At 34.7% G+C, this 16,227-nt stretch overlaps 4 protein-coding genes across 4 annotated transcripts; 1 reads left to right on the top strand and 3 right to left on the bottom strand.

The window, feature by feature from the left end:
• Positions 1-577: 577 nt before the first annotated feature.
• LOC110378324 (esterase FE4) lies at positions 578-3,436 on the bottom strand. The gene is made up of 3 exons (XM_021337534.3): positions 3,152-3,436; positions 1,524-2,872; positions 578-859 (listed from the first exon to the last, which is right to left on the bottom strand). Exons 1-3 carry the CDS (start codon positions 3,341-3,343, stop codon positions 637-639), a joined length of 1,764 nt encoding a protein of 587 aa, XP_021193209.3. The 5' UTR covers positions 3,344-3,436; the 3' UTR covers positions 578-636.
• A 471-nt stretch (positions 3,437-3,907) lies between these two features.
• Positions 3,908-6,489, bottom strand: LOC110378325 (esterase FE4). Its single transcript, XM_021337535.3, has 3 exons — positions 6,226-6,489; positions 4,411-5,768; positions 3,908-4,180 (listed from the first exon to the last, which is right to left on the bottom strand). The coding sequence occupies exons 1-3, from the start codon at positions 6,418-6,420 to the stop codon at positions 3,982-3,984; spliced, it is 1,752 nt and encodes a 583-aa protein (XP_021193210.3). The 5' UTR covers positions 6,421-6,489; the 3' UTR covers positions 3,908-3,981.
• Positions 6,490-9,135: 2,646 nt separating this feature from the next.
• Positions 9,136-11,723, bottom strand: LOC110378334 (juvenile hormone esterase). Its single transcript, XM_021337546.3, has 3 exons — positions 11,471-11,723; positions 9,766-11,105; positions 9,136-9,358 (listed from the first exon to the last, which is right to left on the bottom strand). The coding sequence occupies exons 1-3, from the start codon at positions 11,669-11,671 to the stop codon at positions 9,139-9,141; spliced, it is 1,761 nt and encodes a 586-aa protein (XP_021193221.3). The 5' UTR covers positions 11,672-11,723; the 3' UTR covers positions 9,136-9,138.
• Positions 11,724-12,071: 348 nt separating this feature from the next.
• LOC110378335 (juvenile hormone esterase) lies at positions 12,072-14,791 on the top strand. Its single transcript, XM_064038236.1, has 3 exons — positions 12,072-12,092; positions 12,858-14,143; positions 14,593-14,791. Exons 1-3 carry the CDS (start codon positions 12,072-12,074, stop codon positions 14,789-14,791), a joined length of 1,506 nt encoding a protein of 501 aa, XP_063894306.1.
• The last annotated feature ends 1,436 nt before the right edge of the window (positions 14,792-16,227 follow it).

Here is a 16,227-nt window from a genome sequence, read left to right as displayed (position 1 = left end):
ATATTGTAACATCAGCAATGAATTATAAAACATTACCAAGGAACAAGCAGCTTTATTAAAACTTATCTCCATGTTACACAATATTTGTTGAAAAACATAATTATTAGTCAATACGTACTTATTCGATAAAGCCTGTTCACATCAACTTTGAGTTGTTAGTTGTTGTTCAAGAATGTTTTGAGCACATGCTCAAGTTTAGATAACTTTTGGAACCTGCTAACTATGTATTAATTACGATAATTTTCGTCTAAGAAGACGTGAAGCAGGTATGTATATAGAGCATTCCAAATTTCTTCATTAAAAAGTAGCAGTTAGAATTTTAGGGAAAAAACATACAATTAATTTAACTTTTGTGTTATCTTTGCTTGTTGCAGTACATAGTAGTCGTAGCATGTATCATTTCAAATTCCCACTAAAATCCTTACTAGTATAATATTATCTGTCACGTATCCAGGCTAAAACTACTCAACCGATTTAAATGAACTTTCGTAGATGGTCTAGCTCGAGCCTGAGGGGACATTTGACAGTTTTTATACAGTACCGCGGGGAACATCTAAAAGATATGAAAAAAGACAGATAAGACTTAAAAAAACTTTAATTTTTGAGGGCTGACAGAAAAGGACCAAAGTTTCGTCATCATAGTTCTTCATGACCAGGTTCGTCATTAATAACACCATCGACGGCCATCTTGGAATATTTATCCAAGAGGTCGTTCCAGAACTTCTTGCGTTCTCCAAGAGGGTTGGTCTTCATGCGGAGTAGCTTTGTGACGTGAAGGTAGTTGGTGTCAGGCTCTTTGCTTATCGGCTTCCAAATAAAGCCTTTGAGGATTGGGTCGTCTTTTGATGGTGTGGGGTTCCTGAAAGGAAAAGTATTTTTTTATTTATTGAAGAGAAAGGATTGTCGTGAAAATGAAGATAAAATCATCATCATCCTCCTGCCGCCGTTGTCCCAATATAGTATGAATATAAAAATGAGAATAATATGAACTCTGTATTTGCAGCTTGTACTAAACTAATTGATGAAAGTCGGAACTTTATATGGGATGCAGCAACAAAATATCAGAGAAAGTTATCAGACTACGCGTTTCTCTCAGTCTTTTTTCAGTTTTACTGACATCCTACTAATATTATAAACGCGAAAGTTTGTATGTATGGATGTATGGATGTTTGTTACTCTTTCACGCAAAAACTACAGAATGGATTTTAATGAAACTTTACAATAATATAGCTTATACATCAGAATAACACATAGGCTACAATTTGTAAACATATTGTTCGAAATACTAAACCTGCGCAGACGAAGTCGCGGGCACCAGCTAGTATGTATATCTTTCTAATTAAATTGCACAATGCTTTTGTACAGTTGGTTGTAGAATAGAAAGATTCAATCTCAGCTATTGTTTGCTTAGATACTTGATAGGTACTATATCGTTAATTATCGTCAACAGGACACTGTTAATTAAGGATAGGAACTCGTTTCATAATAAAGTTTTTTCTCCAATATTACGTATCTATATTTACCTTGTTTTAGCGAAATTAGTCCACATTCGAACCATTCTCTTCGCCACTTTGACCTCGTTCTGTTCACTTGCTAGACTCAGGATTTGCCTGTAACTCTTCTTGATACGAGAGCATACGAGTAAATAACATAACTCATCACCCACAGTTGCTCCATGGGGTCCTAAATTATATCTGGATATAGTCGAAATATACTGACTGTTTTCATTCCACTGACCACGGAAATCGAAAAGGTAATAGAAAACAGGTGACGACAAACTGTCTGCCATCTTATGCGCAGCTAAATCTATGGCATAATTCTGCAAAGCATCTGCCATGTACTCAGAGTATTCTAAAATATTCCCATAATGAAGCGATTTGTCTTCCAAATAAAAGTTCACAATTTCTTTCCCAGCTTCCTTGTATTTTGAACTTTCGCGATTGAATCTAAAGTCTGTTCTTATCGGGAACTGTAATATGTTTTGTTCGGTTTCGTCAGTCAAAAGTCTGGGTTCAGCTATTAAGTTAGTTGTGAGATCCAGACCTTCTCGTGAATTGAATCCAATTATGATTGGCACATCAATGACGAATTTGCCCTTTTCTGGCAGAGTTGTTAGGATTCCATCTTCTAAATCATCTTCAATGGTAGGTGCAAATGGGAATGAACTAATCTGATATTCATCAAAGGACTCATTATCTATAGTATCTATTTCAGCACGTAGAAGTGTTTCCACATCTATATTTTGCAGTTCTTGTAACAATTCCTTACTGTCTGCTGCTGTTATATTCAAAGCTCCTCCGAGTTGGAATGCCTTCTTTTTAGGATTATTATAGAAGTACATAGCCTCTAATGAAGTGCCACTTTGAAGTATAGCGGCTGAGAAAAGACCTTTAGCTTTTTCTGAGTAAAGTAATATATCAGCCAGTGCAGCGCCACCACGACTTCCCATCAAGGTTACCTTAGAAGGATCACCACCAAACTTCTCTATGTTATCTTTAACCCATTCCAGACCTAAAATGAAGTCTCTCAAGCCATTATTGCCTTTAATGACACCATCTTCAGTAGTCAAATATCCGAGAATAGCAAGTCGATGGCTGATTGTGACAACAATGACGCCTTCTTCGATTAAGAAATCCGGAGAATAGGTATTGGTGCCGTTAAACCAAGTTCGGAATTGATCGTTGTAGTCGAACACTATGACTGGGGCATTTCCTTTGACGTCTGGTGTGTAAACACTGATGTGCAGGCAATCTTCGGAGCCAGATATACCGAAAGGTTCCTTGTTTCGCATTCTGGAGCTGAACTGCATGCATGTTGGCTTGTTGTCAAAGGCTTCCAAGTTGCCATTCCAACCATCGTGCGGTTTTGGAGGCTGAAATAAGACACAGAAGTTTATTATATTTTGTCTTACTAAAATTCATTATCTGTTATTCAAATGTTTGCCTATCATGTTAAAATAATATTAACTTCAAGATTATTTTCATTTCTTTGTTCAAACAAAATCTACATTGCTAAAACAATTAAATTATATTCCGTTAAAACCAAAAAATCTTCTGTTTTAATTTCCATTTTAACTTGAAATAAGTGTTCTCCAAAATATGTAAGTGTTAACAGGTTGGGGTAACCCCGGATTGTTTGCAAATACCCTTACCTGGAATCTTAATTCTCCTGTTGGCGGTTCCGCAAAAGGTATTCCTCGAAAACTGTAAAAATCTTGCTTTTTAACCAAACTCTTTTCTACTTTACCTAAAACTACACCTTGTTTTAAACTTATTTGAACCGTATCATCACAAAAACACTGATTTGATATTAAAATTGCGAACAAAAATATTAACGTTTTCATTTTAATTGATTCTATGTAATTAATATTGATTCTTATAGCGAGTAATGAGTTAACACATTATGTTTGTTACCGACTCAGTTTACTAAGACTATAGATAACAAAAGGAGTACGTGGTCTTTGTATTATCTTTCATTGATAATTAATCACAAAACCGATAATAAGGATTTTCCTTAGATATTTGGTTAAACCAAGTTAGGCATGTGGCTTAGTCTCACACCTACCTAGATGTGTTTTTAGAGCCCATAATGAGATCGTTATTTATTTATAACATAAAGATATGAATTTATTTAACAAACCATTAAAGTAGATAATTATAATTTATCCACTTGAAAAACTTCACTAATGGCTTTCATGTAATTAGGAAAACTCGCTTATGTACAAGTTAGTAGGTATATGCATGCCATTTGATGAATTCTACGGTAACTTTTAGTTATAATCTACGGTGTAGGTATGTGTACTGAGTATGAAAAGGTCAATAATGTTTAAACTTGATGTTAAAATGAAAGTTTGATAAAGTCGGTCATTATTAAAACCAAAGTCTGAGATGAAATCAAACGAATAACATACAAAAAGAACTTAAAATATTATATTTTCATACACATACACATATTTACAAACGGTTAAACAGATTTTCCTATTTAGAGTTCATCTTTCAGGTCCTTCACGACTCCATCGACTGCTAAAGCCTTGTATTTGACGAGGAAATCATCCCAGAACTTGATCCTGTCTTCATGAAGATTCTGCTTCATCTGCAGCTCGTCGCTGATGACCAGGCAGTCCTTGTTCTCTTTGGTAGCTGGCGTCCAGGTGAAGTCACTGCCTTCAGGAGTGGGGTTTCTGAAAGGCATAATGAATTAGTACAGGTTTTCGAAAAGTTTCGTTTTCAAAAATTTGGGTTACCAGACAGGTACACAGCTGTTTTCTAATATTAGTAAAAAATCGGAAAGTAAGGAAATATTTATTTCTAAAATGTTTGAAGTTGCAGATTTCATCAAAATACATCCTAATTATAATCTTGAATCTCATAAAGTTTGTTTGTTTGTATTTTATTTTCTCTTTAAACTTACCCAGTTTTGGCAAAGTTGGTCCATAATTTAACCATGTTTCGTAAAACCTTAAGTTCTTCAGTTTCTTCGTCTTCCAAAACTTTTTTATATATTTTCCTAATCGGTTTACAAAGGAAGAGATAACAAAGTTCATCTCCCGGGGCAGCGCCCCAGGTTCCCTCTATCGTCATAGCTTCCTCTAGAATATTATTCTTCCTCATATTAAGTTCTCCGCTGTAGTCAAACGCATAGTAGTAAACAGAAGACCTAGATTCGTTGACATACTTTCGTACAGCATAATCTAAGGGGTAAAAGCCCATAATATCGGCCGTGTAAGTCAAATACTCTCCAGGTTTGCTAATTTTGATGTACCCTTCGTCAAAGTAGAACTCCTTAATTTCATCAATAGCTTTGTGGTAGATATTCGTGTTTAGTTCAAAACGGAAACCAGATCTCACGGGAATCACCACGAGGAAGTCCCTGTCAGCGAATGTCAAGTATTGTGGTTTACGAAGATAGCGTTCGTTAATTTCAATTCCTTCTCTAGAATTGTATCCGATCATGACGGGGATTTCTACGTCAAGTGGCCTTTCTTCTGGAAGGTGGGTGACGATTGCGTCGGGGTGCTCTGGCTCAACCACAGGCCCAAATGGCACAGTTCCCATCTGTGACTGCCTGCCTTCATCAGCGCTTACAGAACTTATCTCAGCTGTCACAAGATCATACGAAGACACATGTTGCAACTCATTCAGTAGGTTAGAGCTAGTTACTGCAGTTCTTTCCAGTGCTTTGGCTAGTGCTGTCGCCTTATCTTTAGGGTTCGTTGGCATGTATATAGGATTGTACGCAGTTCCACTCTGCATGATTGCTCTACTAAATAGTCCTTTAGCTTTCGGAGATTGCAGTAATAGATCTATAATGGTTGCTCCGCCATCAACACCCATAAGAGCAACTTTTTGCGGATCTCCACCGAACTTCTGCACATTTTGTTGCAGCCATTTCAGAGCCAGAATAACGTCTCTTATTCCATTATTTCCTGGCAGAAGTTCATCGTTGAAAGCTAAAAAGCCCATTGAACCTATTCTGTGACTGATTGTGACCACTATTGCCCCTTCTTTAACAAAGAAATCTGGTCCGAAATCTCTGGATGCATTGTGGCTTACTTTAAATAGTTCGTTGTAAAGGAATACTATGACTGGCATGTTGAGATCTTCATTGTTGGGTAGTGTTGGAGTATGTATGCTAAGATGTAGGCAATCGTCTTGGCCGCTGAATCCGTATTTCGCCAACGGTCTGTTTGGGATGTTCATATGGGAGCATGGTTTCTTTTCCTTTTTGGCTGCTAGGACATCAGGCCATCCTTCGTGTGGCTGTGGGGGCTGAAAAAAGGAAAAAAAAGTTGATAATGTATTTTGCAGTAAATAAGTTTTATGCAATAGAAGATCTTTTCAAATGTTCCCGAATTTAACTTAACAACTTGTTTACTTTGTGAAATGTATGTACGTACAAGTAAGAAGAGAATATGAAGCCAATAACAGAATTCAAAATAGAAGGCGAGTAGTCGCAATGTCGACTACGAATACCATTATAACTTTACAGATATGGTTCCAACTTTTATTATAAATATGTACAGCACATAGAACTGTGACTGGATATGCAGACAAAGTATCGTTAATTTTATACTTTGATACAGTAGGAATTTTATGTTTGACTTTGAACGAATTGGAAATATGAATACATATGTAGATACACTTTAAAATCAGGTTAGGTAAATAACATTTAAAAAATAAGTCAAACCTAAGTAAACTTTACGAAATAACTAAAAACAAATCTTACCAAAAATCTAGTCTTCCCCGCCGGTGGCATTCCATAAGGAATTCCCATAAAAGAGTAAAACTTTTCATCTTTCAAAATGGACTTCACTTCAATTCCTTCAACTTTTCCTAGACTAGTTTCTACTATGACATCACCTGCGATTATTTGTATGGAAAACAACACAAAAATAACTAGACACGATTTTATTGCTTCCATGTTGGCCGTGTGTTATTAATAATCATTATTTGTAGTATACAATCAACCACGCCGGTGTTACTGACGTGTCCTATAGATAAATTGTTACTAATCTTGGATTTGCTCATGTTATCTAGAGTGTGATAATGGCGTCTTAAGTACTTTGTGCTTATCGGGATTTTAGTTGCTACTGAAAGGTGACGATTATAAATTAAGGATTGGATTAGTCAAAGAGGAAAACAGTGGCTACTGAAAGCTAAGAAAATAGACTAAATAACTGTTCTGCTGTTCTTTGAAAAAATATTGTCTTGCGCCAATTTAACAAGCCTGTTGTGTTAAATTATTTTCATCAACTAAATTAGCTGATATAAATATATCTTACATCGATCAGCAGTAACATTTAACATCAGAATAGTAACCAGGATTTGTTTCACTTAGTTAGGACTTATTTCACACATTGATAAAATCTAAAAAAATAAATACTAATCCAATAAAAGTAACAGTTTATTGACACTAAAAGTTTGATTTTCTATAGAAATCACAGGAACTCAAAACGACCTTTCAACTTAAAAAAGAACGTCATATTTTAAAGTTTTTTTTTCATAAAGCGTCGCTCTTATTAATTTCATATTCCTTCCAATTCGTGCTATAATCATCTTCATTCCCTTTAATTTCCGCTCCAATAATTTCTTTGGACCAACTCAAAGGTCGACCCTTACCTTGATGCAAAATTGAAAGTAGAAAAAATATCTTATGAATTAATGTCATGGCTGAAATAATTTTGAAAATATTTTCGGCATTTTACGTCGTGGTGTTCCGCTTTACGCTTCGGAAGTGTGTTTGAGGGTTAGAATTCTGGTCCTGTCATATGAACTGATGTCTAATTTCAATATTTATGTACAGATTCTAAAGTAAATTAATCTTTATAACTTTGATTGAGTAAATGCAGGTGTTATGAAATAGACATAATGCAAAAATCAGCCCTTTGGGCATATAATAATTTTGTCACATCCAGGATTGTCTTTTTGATGCTTTTTCTGTAGCAACTCCTAAAAAACCATATATTTTCTAATTTTACTGGACTTTAGTTCACTTAGTAAAAAGTAGTTGGAAAACATCTGAACTATATTACACTTACTTTGCCTTTCCTTTCCGTATTTAGAGGCGAGCTTCACGTGGTATTGATTGAGTCACGTACAGCAGTATCGGGTTAAGACATCGTAAAACACTAGTGCTGCTTAGAAATTGCTTTTTGTAAGAATATGTAGGGGAAAGTGCACTGTTAACACGGTATCGTATTTTGAATACATTATTTACAGTAACGGTGAGAAAACAACTTTATTAAAAGGATGGAATTCTAAACTTAAAACTAAATCTATCCTACTTCTGTGTTCTATTTAAAGGTATTTTTGTTCATTAAATAATATTGGTATTTTATAACATAGAAAGATCTAGACACACGGCAGTGTGTCCGCCAAGTTCGAGCAAAAAAAGCGACACATCGGCCGTGGGTTATATTACACGAACCATTTCGGGCCAAATTCGACCCCCCTATAACTCAAAATCTATTTTATTTACACATTTCAAATTTCTAGTATCTGTTGAGACCCCCTCACTTATCTAAAATACAAAATTTCATTAATATGCCTATTGTAGGTCTTGAGATATTGACGTCAGAAAATCGCTATTTTTACTATACACTCACTGACTGATTCACTGATTCACTGACTCACTCATCAAAAACCTAGACCACTTCCAATGGTCGTATTGACTTGAAATTTGGCATGGAGGAAGGTCTTTATGTCAAAGTAAAGGGAAAAATCTGAAAATGGCCAAGTGTGAGTCGGTTTCAAAATAATGAAGGTGTAAAATACCCAGTCTAAATTTATACCCCTAAGGAACTAAAACGAACTAAATTTATCTATATTTATATAATATATCTTCGAATGGTCGTACCGATCTGAAATTCGTTACAAAGGTTTGTATTTAGTCAAAGTAAAAATCTGAAAACGGCCAAGTGTGAGTCACTTTCGAAAATAACGAATGTGTAACTTTGATCCACGAACATAATATATGATAACGTGTCATGTCAGTCAGTTGGTAAATCTAGTCCATTTAGTTAATCTAGTTCATTTCTTTGTAAGAAGCATAGTGCATATTCAAAAATCTGAAAGATAGTATAAATGAGACATTTCCTTAACTAACTTAATCATAAGAAAAATATAAAATAAACAACCTTACAAAAATAAATGAAATCCCACCCAAAACAAAAATGTGAAAGGCTGCCAAGTTCGATAATTTGGGAATGCTTCGCCTATAAAAGAAGTGAGATCTGAATAAGTACCAAGTTCCATACACATACCTCAGTTAAAAATAGTTACTTATTAATAATGTTACTTGGCAAGTTTAAATAGAAAATTAAATACTTGATTCATTGCGTTAGTAGGTTTATAACAAGGTGTGTGAAAACGTGGCAGCCTTTCACATTTTTGTTTTGGGTGGGATTGTTTGTACTGTAAACATTAATACATTTTTTCTAAGCATTTTCAGATTCTTTGAAGTTTTTCTTTCATTTATTCTAATTAAGTGTGAAAACAAATCAAAGTGCAAAGGGGACTTCTTTTAGTGGTTTAAGTTTTACCAATACTGTTGTACCATACGACCAATCGAATAAAAAAAAAATGACGGATAGATTAATCAAGTCAATATATTTTAGTTAAATAAAACCATTATAAATAATTATAACTCATCTTTTTTATTACCAGATTCAGAGACAATACCATTGACGGCTAATTTCTCCCACTTCTCAATAAATTGGTTCCAGAAATTGAAACGTTTTTTGTACAAATCTTTCTGTATTTCCATCTGGTTGTCTATGAGTAGATACTCTTTAGATTCTAATGTATATGAAGGCCATTTTAGGCCTGCTAGTACTTCATCATTATCGGGTGTTGGGTTCCTGAAAGTAAACATTTTTGATTAGGTACTTAAAAGTAAGTCAATACATAGTTATTTCATTATTAAAATAAACTTTAAAGTAAGTTAAATAATCATGTGTAGTGGAGTTTAGGAATATCATGAAGACTGTTGTTTAGCTTCCAAAGAAAATGTATGGTGATTTATTTTATAAACTTGGAACTCAATGATAAAGAATTGTGCTAATTCTTTATCATTGAGTTCACATTAAGTACTAATTCAATACTAGTTACTTTAGATTTTGATCGCGGGCAAACATTTTTTAAATAAAATGTTTGCCCGCATTGACAATAAACATAGACAATAGACATTTTAAATAATGTATATTTTCGGTATTTTTATTGTCAAAGATAGTTTTTATTTTGTAAATTTCCTTTTGATTTCACTTACCCGTATTTAGCAAAATTCGTCCATAGTTTGATCATTTTCTTTTGCATTATTCTCTCCTCTGCTCCCTTCTCTTCAATTTTCAAATAATCTTTTACCAGACTAGGACATTTGAAAAGGTAACACATTTCATCTCCTGTAGCTGTTCCCCAAGTTCCTTCTTCTATTGTTGAGTGTTTCATCAAATTGTGTTTATTTTCATTCAGCTTGCTTATATAATCAAAATGATAGTAGTAAACTGGTTTTAGAGATCTTTCTGAATATACTCTGGCAGTATAATCTACAGCGTAATTAGTTGTTGCGTCACCCATATACGTAATTAGATCTGGAACACTCTTCATTGTTACCTCACCATCCTTGAAATAAAGATCTCTGATTTCTTGAGCGGCTTCATCGTACACATCTTTTAAAGGATCAAATTGGAATTTCAACCGCCTAGGCAGTAAAACTGGAAAGTCCTTTTTGAGAAAACTTATGTATCTTGGTTCTAAGAGGTACTGCAGCATAGACTCCAAGCCTTCTCTTGAATTAGAACCTATCATTATAGGTATATCAATCTTATCTGTAGAATCTTCTGGATATTGTGTAACCAGTCCATCTGGATGATTCTCAACAATGGGGCCGAATGCTACTACGCTTTTCTGTGTTTCTTTGAAATAATCACTAGGACTCGCGTGCACATCTCTTGATAGTATATCAGGTGCAGAAATGCCTTGTAAATCTTTTAGAAGTTTTATATCATTACTTGTTGTAATATTCATCATCTCTCCAAGTTTAAATGCTCTGTCTCTCACTTTTTCTTGTAAGTAAGCCGAAATCCAAGATGTGCCACTCTGTAGTATGGCTCCACTGAACATATCTTTGGCTTTTGTGTGAATGAGCAAATCAACGGCAGCAGCTCCACCTTGCAGTCCCATAAGAGTGATTTTGTTCGAATCACCACCAAACTGTTCTATGTTGTCTCTAACAAACTCCAATCCTTCGACTATGTCTTTCAAACCTGAATTGCCAGGCAAAAGTTCATTTTCTAATGACAGAAATCCCATAGCAGCTAACCGATGGCTTATAGTAACTACCAAAACATCTTCTTCTATAAAGAAGTCTGGAGCATAATCCTTGGTTTTATTATAAGAATTTTGGAAATGGTCGTTGTTTATGAACATGATTACTGCTCGTTCCTTTTTATCTATAGCTGGCGTGAATATATCTAGGTATAGGCAATCTTCGACTCCATACCATCCTAAAGGCTGTCCTTTTTTCACGTTGTTGTTGAACTGAATGCAGGCACGTTTTTCCTTAGTAGCTGTCAGCGTGTCGTCCCAAGGGTCGACGGGTTGAGGTGCCTGAAAAATATGTGATACGCCATTGTTATATTTCTTTTCCCTGACATAAAACCTTTTTCGGGGTAGTTCATGTGAATGCTTTTTGTGATACGTTTGTGTTGTTAAGGGACTTTGATTGACTGATTTTTATATTCGTATCGGGTACCTTTCTGTTTGTAGATTTTTTCACAATATCAATATTCTATGCGATTTGTTGTTTGTTAATAATATTAATTGATGCCTATTTTAAGACATTTGATAAAAAATGTAATTACAAAATATAAAAAACACTCATATAGAAATATTTTTTTGTTTAAACTTAGCGATGAATATTATATACTTGTACTTTACAGTTTTATTAGAACTCTGTTTAAGTAAAGACTTACCAAAAATCGTAGATCACCAACGGGTGGCTTTGCATATGGAATGCCCATAAACCCATAATAATCAACATTTTTAATAAGCGTCTTCAAAACTTTTCCCGATATTGGTCCATTAGTAGTTTCTACCACGGGTTTATCATCACACACAGTTTGACCTACACCTAATATTAGTAAAATTAAAATATGAATTAATTTAAAATACATTTTCACATATTTATGTCGACTTGTTTTAATGAAATTATCAATTGTAACTAATACACCGGGTGAATGATATCGGGTTATCAGGCCACGTTTTTATCTTTATTATATGTCCATAAAACACCGGTAAATTAGAAGGTGTTAAATAATAATTGGTGAAAAATAGATATATTGTATTTTTGTATGACGTGTTATAAATAAAACTGAATATTTAAGAGCTTGATATCGTTAATTTAACAGAAAATATATATGATAAAATATATTCACATAGTTTGATTCAACGTCAAAGGTTCTTAAGAAACGTCATTACTAGGTGCTTGATGCTTTAATATTTTTACGGTAAGTTACACCATTAAACTAAAACGAAACTGACCCAATTTCAATTGCCAAATCACCGATTTGACCAATGGGCGGTAAGTATAAGGCTGTAAGATTTGGTTATCATTATAGTCAAATGGTGCAACTCTGTCTTACAGTACTCACATAAACATTATGTAGGTATATAGTTGTATTTTAATACAGTGCAATACCGGGTAACTGAACTATGTGATGTAGGTACCGGTATTGCAAATCTTCGTACCGAAAGACGAAGGAACGTATCAACATCATTTAAATTTTGGGACAGAAACTCAACACCAGGAATATATTAGTCATGTAAATCTACGTGATACAAAGTAACCTTCAGAACGAATGCTTATTTAGTAACACTTTCATATATTATGAAAACATTTTCACGCCTTTTAGTTATGTTTAAATGACGTGTCCTTTAAACTTCCTCACATTTTGTACATGATAGTACTTAGTACTATTTGAACGTTCAATCTCATAGTCACTTGTTTACATGGATTTTCAAATGAGTTTCAGTCTTATTTTCTTCTTCTTATCGTTATTGTTTTGTCATTCAAACAGTGATGAAGTGTATGTAATTAATACTAATGGTACGAAAATCGTTGGAAGGAAGTTATTCACGATTTTTGAAGACAAACCTTATGCGGCGTTTTGGAAGATTTCTTATGCATCTCCTCCTGTCGGAAAGTTACGGTTCAAGGTAATCATTATTTGATAACAAACTTTAATTTTAAATGATCCAAAAAAGGTAATTTTTAAATAGGATAGAAAATTATTTTTGGTAACAGAGCATTATTTTTAAGTAGCTCTGTTTTATCAATAAAAAATCACTCATAATTTTCAGCCACCAAATCCGCTTCGTTGGCTCGACAAACCCATTTACAACTACAGTACCCCATATAATGAGAGTTGTGCATCTGGCCACACTGAAGATTGCTTATACTTATCAGTTTATACACCCATTAGTGAACATGTATACCACTTTCCCGTCATTGTATGGATCCACGAGAATGCACACAGGCACAGCCCAGACTTTCTAATAGATGAAGAAGTTATTGTGGTGACTGTATCACTTAGAACCTCCATATTTGGTTTCCTCAATACTGGAGATAATTTCGCTGGAGGCAATATGGGAGCTAAGGATGTTCTGACAGCACTACGATGGATAAGAGATAATATTAGCCATTTCAAAGGTGATTTAAACAAAGTGACTGTTTTTGGATCTGAGTCTACAGCTCCCATAGTTGCATCACTACTAGTGTCTGCTGCAGGCGAAGATTTGTTCCAAAGAGTCATTATTCAAGGTGGGAGTGCATTGTCACCGGCTGATTACAGAAACTATAATTTCGAAATTATGAATAAATTATATTGGAATCTGGATGGCCCATTTGAAAAGTTCAATCGAACAAGATTGTACGAACTCCTTTCAAAAAGTTCCACAAAGAAACTGTTAGTGGCCAGCTATGATATTTTTGACAGCACTGAAGTAAGGGACAATCAGAGGCTTATCAACTCATTTCCGCTCACCGTCGAACTATCAGGAAAAGGCGCTTTCATGAACAAATTTCCTTTAGAAGTATACAAGCGAAAAATTACAAATAATGCCGTGGAAGTTATGATAGGATACACCAACTTAGATTCCCTTCACAAACTGGATGGTTTCGTGCGAAACAGGAAACTTCTTAAGTATTTAAATTATAACTTTCAGTATTTATTGCCGTTCGAAGGGAGGAGAGACGAATACGGGTCGAAACTGTACAAGAAGATAAGGAGGAAAATAATGGATTTCTATTTCGTTAATGGGACGGTTGGGGAGAGGAGTCTGCGCCGGTTCGCGAAGTATATGTCGGACCAAGTGATTTATCCGATACTCCGGCAGGCGACCTTGCACAGCCAAGTGTCGTGTAATAATGTTTACTTGTATCGCTTCACGTACCGAGGGCCCTTCAGCCTCGTATGGAACACGGTGCTCCGTAATTTGAACCTCACCGGAGCGACATCTGGTGATGAAATCTGTTACCAATTTAAATGTAAATCTTTGACTTCGGCGTATAATGCGGCGGAGACTTCAAATGAGAGACTCTTTATTAAGAAGATTGCGAGGTTATTGGCAAATTTCGCTAAATACGGGTAAGGTTAATGTAGATTAAATATTTGCTCTTTTCTACCAGTTAATGAATTTTAATGTAAGTGGTTGAGGTGAATCCTTAACGCGGAGTTATTTTCTAATTGTTTTGTCAGTTTACGGTAGGCCTACCTTGATGGTATTAAAAGATTGTTACCTGGGCGTTAGGTACTTTGTGCGGATTTTCACTTGGTATTTTGAAATTAAAATTTGTTTGTATAAGTTTACAAAGGAGCTTATTAATTTGTTTTAGCCAGACCGACGATAGCTATAATATTTAATTGTTTGTGATTTTGTTATTAAAACAGTTGTCTATCCATATAAATGATAAAAGAAATATCAAAATGAGCGTTCAATATTATTATTTTAAGCAATTTCATTAACTAAACTACCTTTCCTAATTATTCTTCAATCATCAATCATTACTAAAATAACTGTTTTAAATGATTTTCAGGAAGCCTACTCCTCATTCTTCGGATGACATCCTAGAAGGATTACAATGGCTACCTCTAAATCCTAACAAGAGTGTACAACTCCTGAACATGGGTTCCGAGCTGAAGATGATAAAACTTCCAGAAGCGAAGAGAATGGAATTTTGGACACAGCTTAGAAATGAATTCTTCCCAGACAGACTAATTAATGACGAACTGTGATGTTTAAGTTTAATTCAGGTCCTAGATTGTTAAAATAGAGTTTTAAAATTCAAGCATTTAGTTTTCTGTATATGGTACAATCTAACTAAGTTAATTCTACGTTTCCTATGGAGTTTGTCAAAGACAACTTGTCTTTGGCGATTATATATGAGAGCTAAAACATAATACTTACATTCATAAGTTACATATTATGCACAATGCACTAGAAAGGACACTGGTTATACCAAATTTCAACGCTTAGCAACTAACAAATATACAAACTTCTTTACAATACTTCGTCGGTAAATTAACGAAATTAACAACAGCTATAAAATAAAATTGATTTGATAAGCTAATGCGTTATTGAACACGCCAATAACAGAAGTTGAACAGTTTTATGAACACCTACAGCTTGTAGTCAGCTCTTAATTAAAATCCGAGTGCTCCCAAATGATTTTATATGAGTACTGTCGAGTGGAACATTGCTGTTATGTGTTCGGATTTATTGTTTCCAATTTAGAGTCTCGTAGGACATGATTATTGGTTTAATTTTAAATTGGAGGAAGTTTGTTTTTGGTCGGTAAATGACAATTTGATTGCTTTTTAATTTTTTAAATGGGAATGGGAATATTGAGTATTTTGGATAAGCTGTCTTGCAGTGTAGTGTACCTAACTGGATTAAGGAAGTCAGAGCAAATGCTCTATATAATACAGTGGTACTCAGTTGCATCTGGTAAGACTGGAAGCCGATCTTAATAGGTATTATTGTGAAAATGCTAGGCGGTGATTTTGGTCAAGCCGTCAGGTATACTTGCGAATACAAGTATAGATTTGGTTAATGAGATAAAGCAACGCATGTGTTTAGATTGATTACTACTATTTACTTTATTCTCCATATTCACACGGGAAGACAAGGGCCATTTTTTTACTAGTATAGTACTTTTTATCACTGAAGGTTAAGTAAGGCATGGTTCAAACTCTCAGTTCTTACGTTTCAGTTTACGCTAAACCCACTGTTACGGATCGATTTCTATGCATTTTTCCTCCACAATGCACAGTTGTATGCAAGTGTACCAGCCGTGGAGTAGAACCAGGTCAGAGACGGCATATGTGTAATATCAGATATCATTTTAAATGTGTCCGGTCGCTCGCATTGAAATTTAAGAGCGTTTGTATGTTCGGCCAAATTCAGTTCGTTTGGGGCTTGAAAAATGTACGTGGATTTTTTATGGATGCATTTTTTTTAGATTTTTTGAATAATGTTGCAGTGTTTCTATGATTTATACTTCGTCAGAAAAAAGATCATATAGAAATTATTAGGGTCAACTGCTCAACTAAGCAGTTGAATGCAGTTCCAAAAGCATCCTGGGGGAACTTCTTGCCACAATCGGATAGAAAGTTGGAAAAAGCCTTCCTTCCCTTTGCAGGCTGTTGATTTGTGTTCCCAATTTCATTTA

The sequence above is a fragment of the Helicoverpa armigera genome, chromosome 15, assembly GCF_030705265.1.
Source record: "Helicoverpa armigera isolate CAAS_96S chromosome 15, ASM3070526v1, whole genome shotgun sequence".
NCBI lineage: Eukaryota > Metazoa > Arthropoda > Insecta > Lepidoptera > Noctuidae > Helicoverpa > Helicoverpa armigera.
This window is presented reverse-complemented; position numbering and strand designations above follow the sequence as displayed.